Source organism: Schistocerca americana, chromosome 4 (assembly GCF_021461395.2).
Source record: "Schistocerca americana isolate TAMUIC-IGC-003095 chromosome 4, iqSchAmer2.1, whole genome shotgun sequence".
Classification (NCBI taxonomy): Eukaryota; Metazoa; Arthropoda; class Insecta; order Orthoptera; family Acrididae; genus Schistocerca; species Schistocerca americana.
The window spans coordinates 402,877,844-402,903,360 of NC_060122.1; the positions used below are offsets into that span (position 1 = coordinate 402,877,844).

A 25,517-nucleotide genomic window follows, 5' to 3' on the forward strand; every position below is an offset into this window, starting at 1 on the left:
ACATATAACATGAAAATTGAATAGATAATCCCTTGTCTTGATTACAAATGGAAAGTACTCCCAAGAATTTCAACGATTGACCCTGTTTTGGTCAAAGTCAGCTGCAGCTGTTCGAAATTCCTTTCATCAATTTTTAATCCTTCTAGTGCATTAAATAATGAACGTCTGTTCAACAGCTGTATGTGGAGCATGGCTTCATATGGGATAGAGACCTGGAATTTCCAAGACGAGGAAAGATGGCTAGATGTACTGAAATTGTGGTCATGGAGGAAAATAGATGATGTTTGAGAAGATAGGGGTAGGAACGAGTACATGTTCAGATGAACTTGGAAGAACAAATTCCTTTCAGACACCACTGACTACGCCACATCTCAAGAGGACAGTGACCACTCCAGCAAGAAATCAAGTAATTGAAATTAAAGGTTGTAAGCTGCCACTGCTTTCAAAACTAGCACGAGCGTTCATACAAAGTTATGAACCCGGTTATATGCCCTCAAATGTACCCTCAGACAGTGAATATGAGCCACTGATACCGCGATCTGAAGACTGAATTGCAGTGGGGAAAGTTATCCAGAAGTAATATAGCTGAACATTAAAAGAATACTGAACATGAGTATGGACTGCAAATCACATGCTAAACAGACTCAAAGTATAAAAATCACATCTTATACATACGTTTTGTGCAGTGACAAACGTTTTTGTCTTCTGTTACGTAGCCTGACTAGTAACCTGAAAACATGGAACTTGTGTAGTGAACATGATTATTTGCAATTGCGTCGTCTCAGCCGCAGTATGTCTGGAAGAACTGCTTTAGCGTCATTTTCCTGGACTGCTGAACATTTCTTCCGAAATATAAACGCAGGAACGGCGCGTATGTTTAATGAAACTCCTGAGCAAAATGCAGCGTAAGTGTGTGGAACACGGTTCCCATAAACCAAGTTCAAAAACTGAAATACAGAGGCAGAATTGGAAGACCAAGGAAAAAGACGTAAAGTAATGAATTTGTGAGGTCGAAGTGTATGAGAAACCCAGTATTAGCCACAAGCAGATTAGATGTACTGATTAGCCGTGGTGGTTATAAGTAAACATCGAGTCAATATATCTAAAATCGCTTTCGAACATCATATCAAAGGATTACAAATAAAGAAGATAGTAAAATAACTTTACGAAAGGTTAAGAATCACAGTGGCACGATTTTGCATTATAAATAACACCCGAAAAAGATACGATTATACCTTACTTGAATGTTATCCTGGATCCCAATCATACGAACGCAAGTGAAATGCTTGCTGCTTGCTGCAGTGTTACCATTAAACCAAAGGCGGCTGGTCGAATGCGCCCGTTTCGGATATTAGACAAGTGCTATAGCGTGCTGGTCATGGTCAAAGATGAAACGAGAGTGCCTTTATATTTCAAACTAAAGACGGAAATAAATTAACGCAGCGGAGTCAGTGCTGCCATCAGCTAGTTCCTTCTTTTGCAAAGAAGCGTCGTCCTCACTGGCTGAGGGGACAAGTGGCTGACTGTGAATCAAAAAGTGACTTCAACAAGGTGTGGTGTAGTTTCCAATGTATGAAAGACGTTCCCTACAAACGGCTACCTTTCGAGGCAAAGAGAGGGTGAATAAGAAGAAGACGTCAAGTAACACAAACACGAAACAAACGAACAAGAAACGTAATAATTACGCAAGCCTGAAGGAAACTGCAAGGCAGGAGTGATGGAATAGTACCATGCAACTGAGTTGCTGCAAGGCCGAAAAATTGCTCATGATGTTTGCTTACGAAGTCTTTCGCGACGGAGTCCTCGAGGAAAAGTTTTCGGTAAAATTGTCGCGTCAAATTCGGATAGAATCCGAAACTTTTGAGGACTATCACCATCATCGTCGTTAGGGGCTATATCTGATACACTCGTGATATATGTCCAGACCATCTAATTTCTTGAAATTTAGAGTGTGTCTACTTTTTGTTTGGATTTACAAATTTGAAGAATTTTTTTAGATGTGGGAGCTATTGTGAATCTGATCAGCTTTGAATTGTTACCTATTCTTCTCCAGTTAGGTGGCCTACTTGCTTTTATGAGTTATTATCGTACAGAGAAGTGTTCACTATTTTTGCAGATTTTATTTGAATTAGGGTTTCAACAGACTGCCAAATTTGTTTGATAAACCACCAATTTTCGGATCTAAGGTGGAAGGCTTTCTTTTGGCACACTCCTTTTGTTCTGTGCAGGAGATACACTAGTTTAGAATGTTGTCTCTAGCACAGTTTTCACATTCATTGAATTTGTATAACACATTTTTCTTTCTCAAATTTCTTTGAATTATGTGATGACCTGAACTGTTAAGTTAAACTAAAACCTGGTAATAGCAATAGCTTCGAAAGGCTCAATAGCCTGGCGCAAATCTTTCAGATGTAGCGACTTCAGTGGCTTGCATGTCCCTAACGCAATCCAGTTATGCAACCAGGGAATCAGAACCTAAAGTTTAACGTGGCATCGTTTCTGGCGAATCTTCTCGTCGCTGAGAGGTGAAAGCTAGGCTGAAAGGCAGTCTGAAGAAAAAAAAATAACGCATAGAGTGCACAGACTTTCCGATAGAGTTATCTACATCTGACTTCCACCATTCTTGTAAACTGGATGTATTAATGATCCTTTAAACTGTTAGAAAACTCTTTTCTGAGTATGCCAAATTTAGTATTTGGTCCAGTTTACCATTTTTACGTAGGTGATAGTATCTGTTGACGTACTTGGGTCATCCGGTAGCTGCTGCATGTAAGGTTGAGCATTTACTTTAATAGCTGAAAAGTTAAATAACAGAATAATAATGTTTAGTGTGTATTTAATACATGACATACTTTCTTCAATTCATGCAAGAAACAAAGTATGATGATTTTTTGCAGCGTACTTTAGATTCAAACAGAATACTTCTTCACATTTGATTCTGGAAGTAATACGGTGCTGATTTGTATTGTTGTATTTGTAGCAGCATCTTGAGTAGCTGTTGTGAGAGATATTTGTGTAGAGTGCAGAAAGGTATCGATGTAACTTCACAGAACAGTAATACTGGAAGAATGTAAATGGAATAAAATGATTCATAGCAAGCTATGATTTAACATGTATACAAATATCATCATAACTCGACAAACTCTCAATGACCATTGGCAGCTTTATGTGAAGCTGTATAATAAAACACAAAATTATATCAACTGTCAGTGTACCATCTTCTTACATAATGTCAGTGTTGTTGCCTCAGTTTTTTCTGTTAGGTATTTTCAAACTTCTGAAAAGGGATATCTTTTGTTGTTTCGTACATATTTTCACCATTAATAGCAGTTGTCCATCTGAGTACTAAGAAAAATGCGTATGAACAGATACATATTATTCAAATCATACATTAATAATATATCAGTCACAATAATCATACAGGAATAAGACAATATATAAACATTCACAGTTACAGCATATCGATACATACCGAATAATAATAACATACAAGAGTAGATTTCTTTCTGTAGACAGACAAAAATGTATCAGACTAGCAATAAGGTAATCAAATCTATTCGAAAACATTCTACTGATAATGAAAGTTATATAGCTTTCTATGTTGACAGTCATCACTATTAATTAAAGGCAGTACATCAATTTTCACTCTAAAATGTGTAATACTGACGATGTATGCCAGTCAGTCATAATACTGGGCAGTTGCATAAATAAATTCTCCTGCAGGAAGACTAAGATTATATCCTTATCAATTAAGGGAGTTTAAAATTAACAAACATTCCTATATACTGATAGAAACATTCATTGTTACAGTCACAAACAAAGAGTAGTAATTGTAAAATATTATTTAATATGTAACAGAAATTTCACAGTTACATTGAAAGCTTGTTAACACAATGATTAGGTATTTAATACTTTCTTATTAATAGTTCTGTCATTACCATGTGTATTATTGTTAGGGCTGTAACGAAGTATTCACCTAATTACAGACTATTTATATGTTAATGGCCTTCAGTTTTCTATTAAAAATGATAGTAACTGGTAAATTTCCCGATAGGTTTCCAAGTTCTCCAGTTCAGAATTTTTATTATTGTCATTCTAAATCACAAATATCTGATGGAGCTGCAGTGTATACTTCCTTTCCAGTTAATGTGACTTGCAATGAACTTAAACAGTGGTTTTTAAATTTATATTGGTGTACACTTGGTACAGTTACTTCTTCATACATTTGATAATTTATAGTGCCAAATTAGTCATTAACTTTTGATATCTTACGATTACTCCATAATGGAAGTATTTCTTAGATTCTGAGGTCATGAGCAGTTACACCTGCATACTGATCATATATCATATTGCTATCTTTGAATAAAATGGAACAAAAACATTTATTTTTGTTCATCTGAGACTTGAGAGAATATTCTATGACAATCCTGTATCCATTTTATTTACAGAGGAAGTTTTCATTTAGGCAGAGACTTCAGTATAAGGTTAGGGTCACTGAAAGCATTTCTTTATGACAGATCTTCAGGGAAATGTGCTCACAAGAACACAATAACTATTTTTGTGTGCTGGTGATGACTCCACTCTACATTGAAATTTTTAATTAGTGTTGACTTTATTTATCATAATGTACATTTTGAAAGTGGATCTTTTACAATCCAGTTCTCCATAAGATGTAATTGTGCTATGGTTTTTAGATTTAATTCATTATTCTTTCGTAGTGCACAGGTTTTAGAACTTACTTTTATAACACCTGAAACCCATTTGTAGAAGCACCTCAGATGTTCTATGTATATGGTAACTACTTTCTATGTGCATCTTTTGTTATATTGTCTCAGTTTCGAACCATCTTTGGATCTGTATGTGCCCCATGAACTCATACTTTCACCGCTCACTTAGCAGACTGAAACTTATGACATGTATATGTAACTGACAATTTCTTGAACGCCATATTGCATAAGGAGAAACAATCATTGATTATTCCTGCTTAAACCTATTCACTTTCAATCACAGCCATGACAACACCTCTGCCATTGTACCTTCTTCAGTGAATTCTTCAGTGACATCAGCTGAATTCAATAACAATGTTTAAAAGTGATGTGTAAGTTCCTAAAACAAGTCCCAGCACAGCAAACAAGACTATAAAACCAGTTTTCATTATCAACAAGACAAACTTGAATTGAGTTGTTTCTTCGTTCCAGATGCTAAAGCAATATATTATGGCTGGGAAAGCAATACCAGTAGCTGACAGGCAGAGTGCACCAAACAGAGATATAAATAGCTCCAAATTTGGAACTGCCACTGCCAAAGCAACTGTGAACATAACAAAGAAAATACTGTGAATCCCACGATTTCTTCATGATATAAAAAAGAATGGCTATGATTATCTAGGTAATTACAAAATATGTTCATCTCTATGAACTGGAACAACATCATAACTTTAATTTCAGTTAGCAAGTTCATAGTTAGTATTGTACCCTCCTCCATATGTATGAAACACTATGACTTAATTTACTACAACAACTTTATTGTGTATGAAATTTGTAATACTCACACGAAACAGTGACAAGAAAAATGCGAGTGAGATATTCAAAAACCATTTTATATGGATGTTTCTCAAACTTTTCAAGTAGGTAACCATTCCACACGATCTCAATATTCACATAGTTCTGGAGACTATGTGTTACGAAAATTGCAATAGCCAACATTATTTTAACAGACTGTGCAAGTCTGAAACAAAAAGTAAAAAAAAATATCATTACACTTTCAGTTAGAGTATAATCGAATATATTCTAGGTTTACACTATATTTTAAGCCTATAGTTATATGAATCTGCAATAAAAAGTAACTATTTCTTATGGTGCTGAGTAAAGGTAACATTTTTGTACGAAATTCTACATTTTTGTCTTAGAATAACAAGTACAGACAATGACTGCTATCAGGTTCTACAATATACCACTGCAAAAAACGTTGTCACATTATAAGAGCAGAATAAAGAGTAGCAGAATTAGCATAATTGGAGTCTCTAACAGAATCTGTCATACTTAGATCATCATCATCGTCATCGTCATCAGCCATCTGACATCTGCTTCTAGGTCCCTCTAGACTTCTGCATGCTGTATAAGTTTTTCCTGTTTGTATAATAACCATTTACCTTCGGTTAGGCATCGTCTCGGTCTTTTCGTAACTCTTAGAATGCAACGAACGACTTTCTTGGTTCGTCCACTATTAATTTGCCGGGCAGGATGTACCACCCACTCTCATTTGTTGTTTATTACAGTAATACATTCGTTCTTCTCTTCAGTCGTTTCCCTGCTTCAGTTATTTGTATTCCTTTCTATTATCGTTGTCCCCAAGGTGAATTTCTGGGAGCTCGCTGAGAAATTCCGTTTTCGAATCGTTTTTGCATTAAAAGTCCATCTCTCATTACTGTTAAGTCGAAACTGGCAATAAAAATTAATTGCAAACCTTTCTGTTCAGACACATTGTAAGTTTAGTTTTGGATGTAAACTGTTGATTACAAAATTGCGGGAATATTTCGTTCAGACAACAAATTGTTGTTTGAACGAAATATTCCCGCAATTTAGTAATCATTTGGTAAAAATGTTCACATTGCAGATTAAATAAAACAGAAAGCCACTGACTATGGCACAGAAGTGCTGAAACATGCTTGAAAACTTGTAAAAAACGATGTTTTGCATAACTGGCGGATCTTACATCCAACAATTTTAACTGCGAATAGGTAAATACAAGGAGCTGGAAATCCAATTGATGAACATTTGAAAACATTGTTTAGTTTACAAAAAAACAGTGTGGCCATTTTTACTCTTTCTATTTATTTCTTTTCCCATCCATCCAGTTGCTCCAACTGATCAACTACCCATAGTACTATAACTACACTGTTAATGTGTGGTATTTTAGTTCTGATGTGTTCACCGAAAATGGATCTCAGTCACAATGTCGTTCCTGCTCTATTAAGTTCTTCCAATCGTTACTGAAGATTAATCATACTAGAGTCAAAGGAAATAAGCTTTTCCTTATTTATTTATTGTTGGCGTCTAGCATGATATTTCATCAATCACAAATTAAAAAGGACTGACATATATAGCAAGGTATCATTTCAACATACATTAGTATATTTGTCTTGAATCTGAAAAAAATTTGCACGTATTCCACTTGACTACTAGAGACATCTGACAGTTAGAGAAAAATGCTATCAGCAAAACGAAGGCTTTTGAGATATGTCCCATTAACAGAATTTCCTTCTGTGTTTTCTCACTTTAGGGCTCTAAAACATTTCTCCAGAACTAATGATACTCTTAGCGCTATCTTATTACTTGACGCTCATTCAGTTATAACATTCCCAGTGACATGAGAAACATTAACGGAAGTTTTAGTGTTGACGAACATATCCTTCAGTATTACCGCATGGGTTCAATTAATGCCTTGTTTCTCAGAGGCTGCAATTATGGACTTCATTATAACTCAGTGAAAATCCTTCTAAAAAGCTATGAATCCCAGGAAAAGTGGTAATTCATACTCATTGATCCATTCTATAATTTAGTTGACGCATTACAAATGCTCCTTTTTACTCTATCCACCTTTGAAGCCAAGGCCTTCTTTTGCAGGATTAAGACCTTAGGTTCTGTTGTGCTTTTAGTGCATGTTTTGGGAAGGAGGCTGATATGTCAATAATATTTTTGTCTCTTATCTGTCTTGTTTCTTGTGAATCACAATAAGGACCGAGTTCTTGCAGTCATTGGGAATTGTCTGCCTCTGCAGACATTCTGTAAACAATTTTGCAACTTTATTCAAACTTTTGCTCCTGCTTTAAGCTTTTGAATTTAAACAGCGTCACCTCAAGATACTTTTCCTTTATTCATACCACGAACAGCTTCTTACACCTAATCTGAAATAGCGCCTAAAATGGCATTTTTTCATTAGGTGTATTTGATTCTGATTCATCTCTTGAGGTATTCAAACATGGGCACAAAGACTTCGAAAGAACGCAACGTTTTCTCTCCATTGTTATTTGTTATGTCATCTTAACCGATGGAAATGGTATCTACGCAACATATCTTATATTGTTTTTCGTAAATACTTTTACAGTTGTTAATTGTCTTTCTGACTGAATTTTTATTACACCATCACATATCCGCATGATGACTTTTCCGAACAATTTTATTTAACAGAATATGTTTTTTTTTCTTTTGAAGTATGATCTAAACTCTCAACCCTTTAATATTTGCAATGTTCCATTAGAGATGTTCAAGTCCTTCATTTTTTAAATATGGACAACATATTTTGCTGTTTACAAAAGTACTCTGTTTTCTCCAGTCCATGGTTCTGAAAACTGGAGGAGATACTAATACAAGCCAAGATAACCCATTAGAGAGCGTAAAAGAGCTTTAATCTTAGATGTTGGCCAAAAACACATTTCACACCGTGTTTTCTCAGAATATGACCAGTCTTGTTGGAAATGCTACCTCATATATCTTTGGAGCTCCTCGTACACACACATCACAACCTCTCTATTTTTAAGTAAACTCTCATAATCTTCGTTTCAGGCTTTCTGGCTGATGAGACTTTCTTGTCATTCTGACTTATTTTTATCCTGAATTTTAAAAACACATTACCATTTTCAGTTTGAGCAATGTTTAGACCTGACATCTTCTGTTTGATTTCTTTAGAGTTTGATAAAATATATCTGTTTTTATTTTTACTTCCATTTAGTCTTCTCCAGGTAGAGCTTCTGCTACTTTTCCTGTGGAGTAACGTATTATGGACAAAGATGTTGTTTCCTTAGGTAAATTCTGTAACTTACGACCTGCATCATTTCCAGTACCATATCGGATCAATGTATACTACTAATTATTTCAGGATACGGAACATGTTCTTCTGTTCATCTAAAACAATTACTCTTACCTAAAAAAGGCCAGAGTCATTGCAGATGCAACTGATGTATTATGGGTTCACTAAGTAATGATTTTTCTGACATATCAGCTTCAAAAAAGGGTATTGCCTTCTCGTTTGTCATCTTACCTCATTCACATTTTGCATTAATGTAGTTGCATAAAAGGAATGTTATTGTTACTCAGATAAATCTGTATATTATAGCTTTCTTTTCCTGAAACACTGTTTTTACACAGGATGGCAACAAAAGTGGTCGTATAGCAGATGTCTGCCAAAGGTTTGCAAGCTATTTGCAGCATTTAATCTCTCTACAAAAATAATTGATTCTGGCACTTAATTCTCTTCCTGTGGTTTTCTCTGAGTTACATTACGTCACAGTGTGTCCTTGTCGACTAACACACACTTCTCCCTTCTTCTTCCCCCCCCCCCCTTCTATCTCTCTCTCTCTCTCTGTTGTGCAGAAGTAGCTGATAATGAGATCGAAGTACAACAACTTATGATCGAGAAGCTGAAGTCGTCGAGGCCCTGGGAAAGTCACACACAATAGCTGATTATATCTGCTGATTAGAATTTGCGTGTAATTTTGTAGCTTGTGTCATCACAAAAGCGTTGCAAACTCTTGTGCAGTCTACTTAGTATATGTAACACGGCACTAATGCCATAAACTGCTACATTACCGTCATCCTGTGGCACTGAATTTGGTGAGTGAGAATTTCATCTTTATGCAAATTCAATTTTGGCATTGCGAAATGTGCTTTGAGTAGAGCATCACAGAAGTCAAAACCTCACAAAGTACCATATGATGTGTGAGAAGGCTGCCCTTGCCTTGGGGCTCGGGGAGGCCACGAATCCCCTAGTTCTCAGGGACAGGAAACGATATAGTGCAACCTTGTGGTTTTCTTTCAAGCAAATGATTTAACAGTCGGCTTTATGGAGACGTGGTTCAACCTTAAAGTATTTTTACGTAGCTTTTCTTACACAGGTAATTCATTTTTTTGTATGAGTTCAAGTGATCCCAGGGGTGCTGTACAGCGAGAAAGAGTGTACAAGCGCAAAATCGCTGACGAATCATTCCCCCCTCCCCTCCCCAAACCAAACCGAGTGCACACGACAACAAAAAACAACTATGTGCATGTTCACTGATAACGTGTCAAAATCCAAGTTTTTTCACTATAAGTCTGTAGCTTCCTACTCTCATTTGGTCTTAGTATGGTGCAAGTGTAAACAACTTTTAAATAAATGCAAATAAATAGCTGGAAAGTGCAGATAATTAAAACATAATTGTTGTTACGTAGTGTTCATTATCCTTCATCTTTCGTCGCATCGCCTCAGAATATTTACACTTTCTCAGGTGACTACATTTCTTCATAAATAATGAATTTAATTGTATCTGATTAAAAAAAGACACAAAATTCGTAAGTCGGTTTACTACGTCGGGTTTGAGATCCTCTTAAGTGGTTACTGTTTAATATTTTGAAGTTAAGTTTCCTTTTATTTATTACAGGGATGGAATGAAGAATTTCTTTCGACAAAACGAAGTTTCTGCTACACTGAAAAAGATCCTCGACAATTCAATAGAAGTTCCAGATTTAACTTCGAAATTGCATCTCAAACAACTTCTAGTTTATTCTCAACACAAGCATTCTGCTTAGCAGAATCTCCACCTTTGCTAGTTATCAGAAGTGTAATTGCCATAATGTAAACCCATCAACTCCTTTCTCTGTTGTCAATAAGCCGGAGAAATTACATCCATTAGCAGTTAATCAAAGCTTTGATTTACGAGAATGCGTAAATCATTCAGTGTCAGACGATGTCAAGTATCAGTTACTAAATAATCTATGTGCTCTAAATCAGTCTCATTACTTCAAAAAGGACACTGATGAGAAAAACCCCAGCTTGAAAATTATTCATGGCTGATGCACTCGCCCATGTTGATGGGATGGCTGTGTAAATTTCGTACTCTTTTCAAACCAGTTTTAAAAAGAATAATATTTGATGCTTTTGTGATAAAAGATCACCAATGTTATAAACCCTTTCAGGAACATGTTCGAGGCCATGAAACGAGCAGTTGGCATATCGAGTTTACAAGTAAGTCCAAACGTTATTTTGAGCCCTTAAAAACGAGAAAGAAAAACGTACCTGAACAGTCAATAAGATCACAGAGCTTGTAAATACCAATAAAACAACTGAACTCAATTCTTGCTACTTTATTATTTTGTGACACCAATGACATATCTATTAGAGGAAATGATTTTGTTTAGAGTAAGTGGTGGCGACAAAGTGTTTGAGGATCACTTACAAAACCATTCTTGAGAAGTAAAATATACTGCATACAGTGCTCAAAACAATTTAATAAGTACATGTGGTTCTGTGGTTTAAAACGAGATTGCTGATGAGGTAAACAGATCACCAGTGTTTACATTACTGCCCGATGAAACGTCTGACATTAACAGGAAAGAACAGCTTTCGGTGAGAACAATTTGCAGGCAAGAAATTGAATTTTACACTAAATGAAGAAATTTTAGGGTTTTCAGAACTAGTTTCGTTGGACGCTGAGGGTATTTATTCAACTGTTTTAAAAATGATTGGAAATTTGGGCCTTGATATGAATAAGGTGATTAGCTTGACCTTTGATGACTGTTCGATGATGGCAAGCCATGAAACTGCAGTTCAGGCTAGAATCAGAGGAACATATCCTTGATCTGTTATTTCGCCTGGACATAGTATAGACTAAACTTAGTTTTCAGTGATCTTAACAATGTCCAGGGAATTCGTAACAATGTCGCAACAATAAAAGAAGTTATTAGGTCCTTTAGAGAAAGTGTACTGCATATGAGAACGATACCTAACATTCCAGTGATCTGTGAAACTAGGTGTCCACACAAATATTATTATCAATCAGGGTACTCAAAGATAGCTTCTTAACAAAAAAGAACAACCTCACTCAGTTTGGGAATAACAGTGGAAACAACCAAGACACTAGATCACGTGCCAGCCAACTAGATAACACAATGTCATCAGCTACGCTTATTATTTGTCAACATATTACATCAAGGTATCTCTCATATCTAGAATCAATAGTGAACGATCCCCAGTATACTGCCCGCATCTCGTGGTCGTGCGGTAGCGTTCTCGCTTCCCACGCCCGGGTTCCCGGGTTCGATTCCCGGCGGGGTCAGGGATTTTCTCTGCATCGTGATGGCTGGGTGTTGTGTGCTGTCCTTAGGTTAGTTAGGTTTAGGTAGTTCTAAGTTCTAGGGCACTTATGACCACAGCAGTTGAGTCCCATAGTGCTCAGAGCCATTTGAACCATTTTGAGCCAGTATACTGATATGGCTCTCCACTCAACAGGTACGTCAAGACACACCTGCTATCCAGTGTTTTCAAAAGCAGAGAGCAATTAATGACGAACTCACAAACATTTTCGAGGCAGAAAAATTAGATTGCATGGGACTTCACATAGATATATAATTCCAAAATCTGCAGGAAGAGACTGGCTACACTACGCTTGTCCGTCGACTTCTGGAGTATTACTGCGTGAAGTGGGATCTGCAACAAGTAGGACTGAAAGAGGACATCGAAAAAGTTCAGAGAAGGGCAGCTCGTTTTGTATCATCATGGCGAAATAGGGCAGAGAGTGTCATGGATATGATACACGAATTGAGGTGGCGGTCATTAATATAAAGACGTTTTTCCTTTCGGTAGGGTCTCCTAAAAATGGTTCAAATGGCTCTGAGCACTATGGGACTTAACTTCTGAGGTCATCAGTCCCCTAGAACTTAGAACTACTTAAACCTGACTAACCTAAGGACATCACACACATCCATGCCCGGGGCAGGATTCGAACCTGCGACCGTACCGGTCTCGCGGTTCCAGACTGTAGCGCGTAGAACCGCACGGCCACGCCGGCCGGCGGTAGGGTCTCCTCATGAGATTCCAGTCAGCAACTTTCTCCTCCGAATGCTAAAATATTTTGTTGGCGGACACTTACATAGGGAGAAATGATCATGATAATAAAATAAGAGAAGTCAGAGCTCGAATGGAAAGATTTAAGTGTTCGTTATTCCCGCATGCTGTTCGAGAGTGAAATAGTGGTTAAGTAGCATGAAGGTGATTCGATGAATCCTCTGCCAGTCACTTAATTGTGAACTGCAGGGTATCATGTAGATATAGAAGTTGATGCAATTTGAACTTCCAGTGCTCATTTCCCGAAGACTATTTTGAAGTGGCAATTTGCAACCCATACATGCATTCTACAGTCACATCACAAAATTTGAAAAAGATAAAGAAATATTTTTATTCGATGAAATTCTTCACACACATGTAACGTAAAAGGTGAAGACAGAAAATTTCACGAGAAACATAAAAATTTCCAAAAGTTTTAGCAAATCGACAACTTGGAAACAGAAGTCAGATTATGGTATGACGTCTGATCAAATAAGAAGTGTTTGGAAGAAAACAAAGCTCCGTGATATAATTGTGGGAACTATGTTTCACCAGCGGTAAGGAGGTTGTTCATATTCTACCAAACCATATTGTCCACACAGCATGCAACTAGAGCGTTCCTTCAGCAAACTGCGTAGAGTGAAGACATGGCAGAGAAGTACTACTGCCAGAGATCGTCTGAAAGCTTATGCCGTTTTAGTGTCCGCACAAAAAGAGCGAAAAATCCTGTTTTCGAGTTCAAAGTGACTGAATTGTAAGCAAGAAGAAAATTAATTTACTGTTTGCTTATTCAGCTAAATATTAGTGTCAGCTCCATGACCTAACCTTTGAATAACAATTTTCCTTTCGGTTTGCTTTTTGTGTTCATATCTCATCTTATGAGGTGTGTATTAAAGTATAGGAACTTTGTTCCTGCATTTGTGTTGCTAAATATTCAGTGGCTTCAATGAAGTGGTTAAAATAATGTGTCACTCTTTCTTACAGAGTATGAGGGTAATGGCCCACTATATTAATAAGAGGAAAAGTTTTCAACAGTCAGAAACGGAACTTATTTATAGCTACTTACAAAATGTTAAAAATACTCCTGACTCCTGCGTAGACCCCAACCCTTCTACAAACTATCTTAGGTTACACGTGGCGAATGGCAGGGAATATATAGCACGATACAATCTAGTTGCGTCCACAAGGTAAACGACAACATCACTATTGCAAATAGACTTTTGGGGCTCCCGATAGTATCCACCAAATCATTGTATATACAACACACCCTTACATGTGTAACACATCCTTGAATGTATCCAAAAACGCTTCCTACTTCCCTGTCTTCAGGTGTTTTCTTTTGAGGACGGCTTTCTAAGCTATATTTCTTGGGAAGTCTTCCATTCAGTGACGTAGTTAGTTACATATTCCGTATGCTCTTCCTTTATTCTCTAGTAAGCAGTGCAGAACTATGCAGAATGCCTCCCAGAAACCAAGGAGCTTGGCTTCAAGCTGGTCACCACAATATGCTTCGTGTTGGATCTCGTGAAGAAAAAGAGCGAGCTGATATTCACAATTTCGCTACTTTCGGAGTCCAATTACTGCAAAGGGATGTTCAAACAACTTACAGGAATGCAGTCGAGTAACGTCTTCGACAACCTTCGATATTTCGACGGGTTCGCAGCCCGTCACTTTTAAGGTACAAATGCACCTACAGGAGGTATGCAAGAAAATTTAAAAACTCGGTTTGCAGGACATATGTAGAAAGAAAACACAAACATCACAAACACTAGCACCATTACACTACCAAAGACGACCGACGCCATTATTAAGCATTGGGTGAGGAACCAGCATGAACTCTGTCCCTTTGTTGATTGACCAGGGGAAGAGTACAATTCTAAGAAGAATTTAATCCAAACCCTCCGTTACACTTATAAGATGATTTGCTAATTTAACCTCGGCTGCTTTCTTAACAACTTGATCCCAGTAACTAGAAGTGCACGACGGAAAGCATCTGTGTTATTACATTCCATACGATGACTCACCAGTCGTCATACGGAATGTTTTGCAAGAGCAGATATCCTCAGGTGTCAAAGCGTAAGTGCTAGTTAAGCTCAATACACTGGTCTTCCACAGTCTTTTTTAATGGTGTCGGCAATGTACGATGTACCACAGCTGCAAAGGATACGCCAATACACCTCATTATACAAACAAAGATCGTCCTTTACAGACCTTAAAATGATTCTAATCTGAGACTGTAATCAAAAGACACACTCATGCTACCTGTATAAAGCAAGAGTGCCGTAGACTTAAGTGCCTCCTCGTTATTTTCGTCCCTCACCCCGTTCACTTCTATACGATATTGCATGCATGCCCAAAGGAACTTTGCATTGTAATCAGAATAACATCGGCACGGCAATATCGTATTTATCTGCCGATACCGGACAAGCGACTTTCAAGTAGAACGTCTGATCTGTACGGGAATATACATAATGGATGTTCGAGTACAAGTTCTAGATGCATGGTTGACGACATATGGAAGGTTGGGTCCGGTCGTGGGTGGTGCACGGACAGCCAAATAGTAAGGCGACTACTTGCGATAAGCGGGAAATCCGGGTTCGATTCCAAGTCCAGCACAAATTGCCTTGTCGCCATTCCATTCTACAGCTGATGATTGTTCTCATTCGCAATTGCGAATTCATTTACCGCCATTCACTTCTAGTCGACAGGGCAACGTGCATCTGACCTACCAGTCACTGTTAGCATTATGACTTCGATTGTTTAAGGAGTATTTCGAGGAATGGCACTGGAATAGGAGACACTGAAATCTGTATGTTTTCTTTTTCAGATATGTAGGCGATACTCTTGATGTTTTGCGTCATAGAAATGAGGATTCAAACAGCTTTTTGGAACATCTGAATACAATCCACCCGAATATTCGCTTCACAATGAAGGTGGAGAAAGATGACCACCTTCCCTTCCTATAAGCGTTGGCCAGGTGGAAGGCTGATGGTAGGATGGAACCGTGCCCAGCTCACATTGATTTGTATCTTCAGGCGGAAGTTGTCGCCATCCGGCTCAGCTTGAAGAGGTGCTTTGTATTTTGGTTCATAGGGCTCACATCATTTCGACCCCAGAAAGCTTATCAGCTCAGTTAGCCGACCTGGAAGTCAGCTTTCACCAAAATGTCTATAGCGAAAGACAGCCGCGTGGGGTAGCCACGCGGTCTTGGGCGCCTTGTCACGATTCGACAGGCTCCCCCCGTTGGAGGTTCGAATCCTCCCTGAGGGATGAGTGTTTGTGTTGTCCTTAGCGTAAGTTAGATTGAGTAGTGTGTAAGCCTAGGGACCGATGACCTCAATAGTTCGGTCCCATGGGAAAAAGGAAATTAAAGACTTAAAGTGAAAGACAGATCTGACGCGCGTTGCGCTATTCGATCGTGAATCGAATGAGTGATGAAAATAATGCGGTGGCACCTTAGTATAAACGTTTTTGCCTTACGCATGTAACATTGTCAACAGAATTGGGGGATTCTGTGGAAGAATGGTATGAAGTGTGTTTCTCAATTGCTGTGTAAGATTAGGGGCCTTTCAGGTTTCGCAAAGGATGATCTCCATTTGTGAACGACGTTGTCTGCAGTATCCTTGCAGTTGCGACATGTTATACATTGGTGAGGCCATCAGGATTTGGAACATCGGATCGGTGTATTCAGCTTAAGCGTCACACACTTCTACCAACAACTGAGAAAAGCTGCTATTGCATAACATTGCCATCGGCACCGGTCGTTCGATGGAATATCACAACACAGAGATACTTTCGTCCACTTCTAACTACTGGGATAATATTATTAAGAAAACATTTGAGATTAAATTAGAAAGTGACATTATAAGAGGAGAGTTTTTCTTAAATTCTGCGCATCTGCCAAGCCTGTGCTCCCTCACTGGTCAAACAAAACGGGGACATCTGGTCACCCGTGTTAATTAATATTCAGTATCGATAAATTCTGAAACTGATCATGTTTGGTTGTGTGGTGGCGCTAATGTTTGCAGTGTATGCGTTGTCTTTTTGCATACAACCCGCATGGAGAGGTTTTAAATTTGATTGCATAACTCTCCCTCATAGTATCTGTGGTCTGAAAGTAACTGGGTGTGCACATGTCGAAATATCGCCAGTTGTCGAAGTCGTCACCCAGTTACGAAAAAATGGTTCAAATGGCTCTGAGCACTATGGGACTCAACATCTTAGGTCATCAGTCCCCTAGAACTTAGAACTACGTAAACCTAACAAACATAAGGACATCACACACATCCTTGCCCGAGGCAGGATTTGAACCTGTGACCGTACCAGTCACGCGGTTCCAGACTGAACTGCCTAGAACCGCATGGCCACCGCGGCCGGCTACCCAGTTGCAATCCCATAGGTTGTTTAAACATTTTCTACTCCGGGAGAAATTGAAACTTCACACTACAGAGGAGATTTCGATTTATAGAAACGTAAAACATGTTCCGCTATTCTACGTCAAATGTATACAATATCCCCATCTGATTGAACAGCATTCTTCGAAACGAGAATGAGCAACGCTGCATAGCAATCGCTTGTTCACGTTGCTCCAAAGGCTTACGAAGAACTTCTACCAGGAGAAGAGGAAGTTCTTGAACATAATCTATGTCTATAAGATACCCACAGGTTAAATAGTATTTGTCTATTACGACTTTTAGGTCGGCTACGACTTTAGCGTGTACTGTCAATGTATTTGTTAGTTCAGGGGCCATACGACAGCCTTCTACCTTACTCATTCAAACAATTGTCTTTCATACTTCTTGTCGGTGTAAGTTAAATGCCGCCCTCGGTGGCCGAGCGTTTCTAGGCGTTTCAGTCCGGAACCACGCGACTGCTACGGTTGCAGGTTCGAATCCTGCCTCGGGCATGGATGTGTGTGATGTCCTTAGGTTTGTTAGGTTTAAGTAGTTCTAAGTTTTAGGGGACTGATGACCTCAGATGTTAAGTCGCATAGTGCTCAGAGCCATTTGAACCATTTTTAAGTTAAATATTGAGAGTTTTGAAACATAACTTCGATCTAATTAACTTTAAACTGCAATAATTTCTTACATTCGTTGTCAGTTTCACAGACAAAATATTACCTTTGAATTCTGCGAATGCTTTTGGAATGCTCTAATAGCGCCTGGACTAGGTTCAGCATTTGTTTGCCACAAAGATGAAGTTCTTACTACGATCATAACGATAAATCATCTACTGAAACTAGGACAAATCTCTCTCGCCCATCACAAACGTGCTTGACAAGTACATCTCTAAGACATTGAGAGGTTCCTTTTCAAAATACGAGTATTTTTTATTGATATTGTGAGTAGAGCCTAGCCCTTCTACGTATGTGCACATTCCTTCTTTAATTATGTATACACAAATTTCGTTTAAAACGATACTGTAAAAAGCAAGAAAGTAAAGTCGTACGCCATGAATGGCTGGGAGACCTCGAAGGGCAGGTTCAGCCGCCTAATTGGAAAGGTTTTTCCTATCCTTCACGCCCGCAGGCACCTTTCCTTCGCGAAGTTTGAGGTCTGTTTGCGTACGTGTATCTGTTAAGTGTAGGTGATTGTAGTGGGGCAGTGTGTGTACTGTACTGTTGTGTTGGTGAGAGAAGCGAGAGGAGGAATCCCGGTGCCAGTACACAGCCTATTCCTCTCGAAGAGCACCAAGGGAGCCACCAAGCTTTACGCCGCCATCAGACGCACGGATCGCCATCAACAGTGCCACTTGCTCTCCGCTCATGAAACACTGCGGAGAGGTTTGGTATTTAAACCAGGATATTGGCGCAAAGTCTGGTGATCAGAAACTTTGCGCCACCACCTCACCTCTCCTCCCCCTACCGGTCAAATACTGACACTCAAAACCTCTATCACCACCAGGGTTCCGAACTTTTTTTTTTTTTTTTTTTAGCGGAGGTTCACTTCTATCATGTCTCACGTCTTCGGCGCGGTGGGATTGAATTATTCAGTAAGTGTATGTATTTTTCAGTGACTTTAAATAAGATTAAACTATTGTGGGTGGCTTATTTTATTGTTATAATTTACAGAATACTTCCCTTTTTCTCGAATTTTTAAATGCATATGTATTTATAAGCTTTTTTTCATAGTGTTCAACGGGTGGAACAGTGAAGCCGACAACGAATTGTTGGAAGACGTAACGACCGAAGACGTACCGTGTTCAGTCATTCATTTGCCTTATTGCTCATTTAAAGCATCTTGCAGTAGTGTTCGTGCAAGCCATGCTAAGAATGAATCGGTCACTGGTTTCCAAACAATAACGTTGGCCATCTTCAAAACGTAAGACACAGGCCGCACTGTATTGTTTTAATCGATGGTGGCAGAGAATAAGGTCAAGTATTTTCACAGAGCATTCTCTAATGAACACATGTGCTTTATTTTCGAAGCACGAACCCCGTGCAACAAGAGAATCACGTACCACCATCAAAGGAAGTGTGGTTCTCTTGTGGCGGTTGTTCTCTGCATCTGTTACATACACGTCATTCAATGTAATTCAGTTCAGTCGGTTCTCTGAAAACTTCACTACTTCAGAGAAAGCGAAGGGAGAACAAATTTCAGCATATTTCCTGATACTATTGAAATTTTTCCATTGATCCCCTCATTTTCAGAATCAGATAATGTGCAACTAGCCGCTCGTCGTAGCCGCGCCGTCTAAGGCATGGTTCGCGCGGCTGCCCCCGTCGGAGGTTCGAGTCCTCCCTCGGGCATGGGTGTGTGCTTTGTTGTTAGCGTAAGTTAGTTTAAGGCAGATTAAGCAGTGTGTAAGCCTAGGGAGCGATGAACTCAGCCATTTGGTCCCACAGGAACTTACCACAAATTTCCAATGTCAAGTTACACACGCTATCAGAGGAATTAATTTATTCGTGAAACAGGGGCTCTACCTGCTTCACAATTGATGACGAGATGAAGAATGAGATGGAACAGTGGCACTGAGATTTATAGCGTTCATGTGGACGAAGGTGGCCGACTCTTCACACCATCGGTTTGAACGGGCAATTGTTATACTGAAACAGGGTTCGAAGCACCTCCGTAAAATACTATTTCGGCTGGTACTCAAGTCTTATGTGCCAAAACGTCCGTAAACCCCAAGTATTTTTGAACTCTATCGACAGGGTAGCTGACCGGAGGGGAAGGGGGTTTGTGAAGAGATTCATAGTTTTCGTTTCATTGAACGGAACGAAAATATACCCGAAGAACCAATACCAGTCTTTATTCTACCCACGCAACAAGGGCCTAAAAACAATTCACCTAAGTAGTCTCAAAATAACCTGAAAGAGTTACCTGAAGTCTTCATTCAGACTGCTAACATCTCAGGTTTCTCCAGCTGAGAAATACTTCCTTAATGAAAGTATGGGGAACTAGCCAGGTAGTGTATTGGTAAGTACACTAGACTCGCATTCGGGAGAACGACGGCTACAATCTGCGTCCGGCCATCCTGATTTAGGTTTCCCGTGACTTCTCTAAACCGCCTAAGGCAAATGCTGTAATGGTTCCTTTGAACGGACACGGCCGATTCCTTCACCATCCTTACCTAATACGAATTGGTGCTCCGTCTCTAATGACCTCGTTGTCGACGGGACGTTAAGCACTAATCTCTCCTCACAGTATGTTGCACTAAGCAAATACTCAAATAAATTTATTTAGACGCCAGGTCGGATAAAAAGGCTATGTAATACTTATTTTGATCAAAACACTGAAAAAATAAAACTTTTTGTAGCTGTTACTTTATTGTCAGCATCTGGAGCTATTCACATTCGAAATTTCTGCTAAAGTTTATTCATTGCATTTACTCTTGTTACAGGTCATTCAACTGTGTAGTCAGTGGTGATTTGGTTGCCCATAATATGGAAAGTTTTGTGCTCTACTCGCCACGCATAATTTTATTCTAGGATACGCTTAAAAGCTCGTTAATACCGAAAATCCACAGACGATAACACTAATTGGTCTCTTCGGTCTTCCTTAGGCGAGACACCATACACAGCTATCCGAGGCTCGCACTTACCGGCTAAGTCACACCCAATGTTTAGGCACTCGGTTTACCGCAATGTTCACCTCTTTCAGCCTCAGCCTTGACTGCATGCATGAAATGGCTACAACGGACTGTGTTACTGCCTCTAATGGCAATACGAAGGGCGTTCAATAAGTAATGCAACACTTCCTTTTCTCGGACAAGTTCGGTTGAAGAAAATGCAGATTTTGTTGTGGGACCTCATGGAAAATTCCATCTTCAACCCATATTGTTTCATGAAGTTCCGATAGGTGGCGGCACTACATGTAGCCTTCAAAATGACGTCTGTGACGGAGGTGCGTTCGAAGCACAGAGCTGTCAATGAGTTTTGGCGAGAAACCAGAGAATCGTAGATATTCATAGGAGCTTACAGAATGTCTACGGAAACATAGCAGTGAACAAAAGCACGGTAAACTGTTGGGCGAGACGTCTGTCATCATCGCAATAATGTCGCGCAAGCCTCTCTGATTTCCAGAGTGCCGGAGTGCTTTAGAACGTGCGGACACTCTCATTCTAGGTGATCGACGGATCACAATCAAACGCTTCGCTGTACAATTGGACGTCTCTATTGGTGTTCCTGATACACTCATCCATCAGCTGGTGGTATTGAAAGGTGTGTGGCCGCTGGGTTCCTCGCTGGCTAACAGAACAAATGGTTCAAATGGCTCTGAGCACTATGGGACTTAACATCTGAGGTCATCAGTCCCTTAGAACTTAGAACTACTTAAGCCTAACTAACCTAAGGACATCACACACACACATGCCCGAGGCAGGATTCGAACCTGCGACCGTAGCAGTCGCGCGGCTCCGGACTGAAGCTCCTAGAATCGCTCGGCCATAGCGGCCGGCGCTAACAGAAGACCATAAAGACCAACGAAAGACCGTCTGTGTGGAATTGCTTACATGTTACAAGGCTGACAGTCACAATTTTTGCAGAACATCGTCGCAGACGATGAAGCGTGGGTTCATCACTGAAACGGCAATCCACGTAATGGAGCCACACCATCTCTCTTTCGAAGAAAAAATTAAAAGCCGCACCCTCAGCTAGTAAAGTATAGCAATGGTCTTCTGGGAAGGGGTTATGTTGTTTGATGTCCTCCTCATGATGCTACGATCAACTCTAAAGTGTACTGTGCTACTGTAGGGAAATTGAAGGAGCGACTTCAACGCGTTCGTTATCACAAAAATGCAAACGAACTTCTCAATGACAACGCAAGAGCTCACAGAAGTCTATGCACCTGAGAGCAACTCACAAACTTCACTGGACTGTTTTTCCTCTGGCCGAATGAAGGATGCACTCGGCGGGAACCAGTACGTGAATGATGGGGAGGTTATTGATGCAGCAAGCCGTTTGCTCGAACGTCAACCAGTACCATACAGGCCCTCCCAGTATGGTGGCCTGTTAGATTGAACGGAAATTATGCTGAAAAATTTAGTTTTGTACCCAAAAGAGTGGGAAATAATATGATGTACTGGAATCCTGAATAAAACAAACCTCTTTCCAGCAAAAAAACTGGTGGATTAATTGCTGAATGCCCTTCATACTAACATAGCCATTTCAGTACTTTCTTTCAGCATTGCAGCCCAGTCAGCAATCGTGATAATCTAATATATAAGAAACTATCAGCCTCGATTGCGGTAATGAAACCAACCTTTATCCAGGTTTCAGCCCAAGTAATTGAGCCTTCTTCAGAAGATACATCTGATTCTATAATATGTCTACGAGGACAAGGTCTATAAATAAAACTAGAAGATCCTGAATAGACGTAGGTTTCACGTGAGCTCCCGTCCATGGAGACGAGGCGCTCGCCGGAGGTAAGTTCTTTTTTTGTTATGGTTTTAGGGCGCAAAACTGCTACGGTCATTAGCGCCCGGTCTATGACTTAGGAAAAGGAAAAAAAAAAAAAAAAAACGAAACTGGAAACCAGCAGCAATGGGAGCGAAACTCAAAGAAGTGGGGAAACTAAAAACGGAAGGAAAGCTTAAAAAAAACACCATGGAAGGGGGGTTGTTTGTCCCCAAAAAGAGCTTTAAATGACTGACGTCATCTCTTGTTGGTGACTTGATACATATGTACCGCATTTTTAAAATGTGGCTACTCCTATTGAGGCTGTTTTAGTTTTATTTCTAGACCATGCCGTCGTAGACGTATTATAGAATCAGGTATATCTTCTGAAGAAGGCTTAATTATTTGGGCTGAAACCTAGGTGAAGGTTGGTTTCATTACCGCAATCGAAGCTGGTGGTTTCTTATATACAGAGGGGTCCAAAAAAATGTATCCACTGTTTAAAAGTCCATAACTTTCAAACTAATTGACGGAGTTGTCTCATTTTTGGTGAAAGTGTAGCTTAAAGTCCAACTTAAAGATATCACTGTAGGTGTTCGAAATGGTCACCATTAATATCCACACACAAACGATGCCGACAAACTGCAGCACGAGCTACTGACTGCAACGTGTTCAGTTGGAAATTTGCACATGAATGTACGATGGATTCTCGAAGTTCATCCAATTAGCGTGGCTTTTGTCAATAAACGACGTCCTTTAGTGTTCCCCACAGATAAAAGTCTCACACCAGACGAGTGTAACTCCTATGTTTGCGTGGTAGAGTAATGGTGGTGTACGCGTACGTGGAGAACTTGTTTGCGCAGCAATCGCCGACATAGTGGAGCTGAGGCGGAATAAGGGGAAGCAGCCCGCATTCGCCGTGGCAGATGGAAAACCGCCTAAAACGATCCACAGACTGGCCGGATCACCGGACCTCGACACAAGTCCGCACTTTGGATTCGTGCGGAGACCAGGCGCTCCTTCCCGCTCCGTAAAGCCGTGCGTTAGACCGATCGGCTAACCGGGCGGGCTGGTGCAAATGGTAGTGAGACACGTCTGGCTCATACCATGTGTTACAATCGGAATTTGAAGCATGTATAGAGTGCCACTGTTGCAGAAGGGCGGGCGCCGCTCGCTGTGCATGGCCACACCAAACCGAGACGTTAATGAGGAGTGCAAATGTTTCAGTATGACAGCATCCATTACGTCATTCTGCGACCCACACAGTGCGGAGTAATAACATGTAACATCTGAGCTCAGTCACTCCTCGACATCACGGCCATCATGGAAAGTGCGAAGGCAGGGTAAATCGATAAATAATTGAGACACCATAATGGGGACTGCTGAGGTATCCTGGTTGATAAATCGTGATGTGGTGCCGGCTGCCTGATTGAAGACTTTCCCCCTCCGTGGCTGCAGCCAATCGGCTGTGTCGGACTTTGCTGGTAGTACCTGCCACTGCTGTTCGGTCGCCTGCATGACTGATAGAGGATGCGAACGAGCTGGGCCTTCGGTGACGGGCCTTACCAAGTTACTGCAAGCCACCGCCTTCAATCCATTGGGCGAGGCACTTGAGAACTGCTTCCCTGGCTTTAAGCTGTGTGGGGCCTGAGATTCTGCCTTCATGACACCTACCGTCCGTGGTATACTATTAGTATTATAGTTCAATTCTTTTATCTTGGCGGCCTGCGCGTGCCCGTCCAGACGCGGGGGGTTGCTGCGTTGCCAGTTGCAAACGACGCACGCGCCAAGAGAAGCAACGCCATAGTATAGTATAGTTCGCAAACTTACGTTTAGGGGGAGCGCGCAGTCTATGAAGTAAAGCCACCATGGCGGCATTAACCCTTTCGCTGCTACAGAGACGTGCTCCTCGCATTCAGCGCTGTGCGCGATTTTGTCATCACTGCACTGCTCGCCTGTGCAGGCACGTGGTGTTCCGACTGCTTTGACACACTTATCATTCGATTTCACAAAAACTATTTGGCCCCAAAATTAGAAAAAACCGAAAACTTATTAACATTATAATGAAGAGACAAAGCACTACAAATTTCAAAAAATTACTTTCAAACGAATAAAATTCATGAAGTAAGACACTTCGATATTGTTTTTAAATAAAGAAAATGTTAAGCACCGAAGAAGCTTAGAACTTTTTTTTTTTTTTTTTTTTTTTTTTTTGCGTTTTGTTCGTTGAGCCAAACACCTTATCCATTACACTAACGCAGCTCGTCATTTAACAGAAGTCCTGGAGAACTCTAAAGTATCACGCAAAATAGTATGACTATGAGTTAAACACGTTTCATCGAAGTATAATAGGAAATAAACAATTACCGCTGTTCTTTATTGCAAAAAAGTGGTTCGTGAGAATGATACAAACACCTTTCCTTGCTATCGCCTGAATTAGGAGGCTTAATGCTTGTTTGGTTTAATTAATTAACAGAACATGAAGCAGCTGGTATAAAGAATGCTTTTTCCAAACTTGCTGTAAAAGAAAGTCTGCCATCAAGACATTGCTTTTGCTCAATTTCTTTATTTATGACTGAACGTTTCTAAAACTGAAGACACTCGTCCGTGCTCTGCACTGCTGTCGAGTTCTGGCAACGTCATTCTCTGTTCATTGGCTGACTGTATTTTGTGACGTCAGATGCGCAGAACGAACCTAAACTCGGCCGCCGTCGTAAATGACGCGCACTATAGTAGATGCCTAAGCACATGTCCATATTCGAGTGCTCTGGACATGCCGCACCCATTGTTGGTGAGCTGCTGTAGCCTTGCGCCTACAGACTCCTGA

At 40.0% G+C, this 25,517-nt stretch overlaps 1 protein-coding gene across 1 annotated transcript in view; it reads right to left on the reverse strand.

The window, feature by feature from the left end:
- Positions 1-3,420: 3,420 nt before the first annotated feature.
- Positions 3,421-25,517, reverse strand: part of LOC124613513 (proton-coupled amino acid transporter-like protein CG1139) — a 102,398-nt gene continuing 80,301 nt past the window's right edge. Inside the window, exons 8-9 of the mRNA XM_047142223.1 lie at positions 5,552-5,727; positions 3,421-5,310 (exon numbers count right to left, since the gene is read on the reverse strand). Of these exons, the coding sequence (XP_046998179.1) occupies positions 5,063-5,310; positions 5,552-5,727 (424 nt within the window). The 3' untranslated portion in view covers positions 3,421-5,062. The remainder of the gene's footprint in view (positions 5,311-5,551; positions 5,728-25,517) is intronic.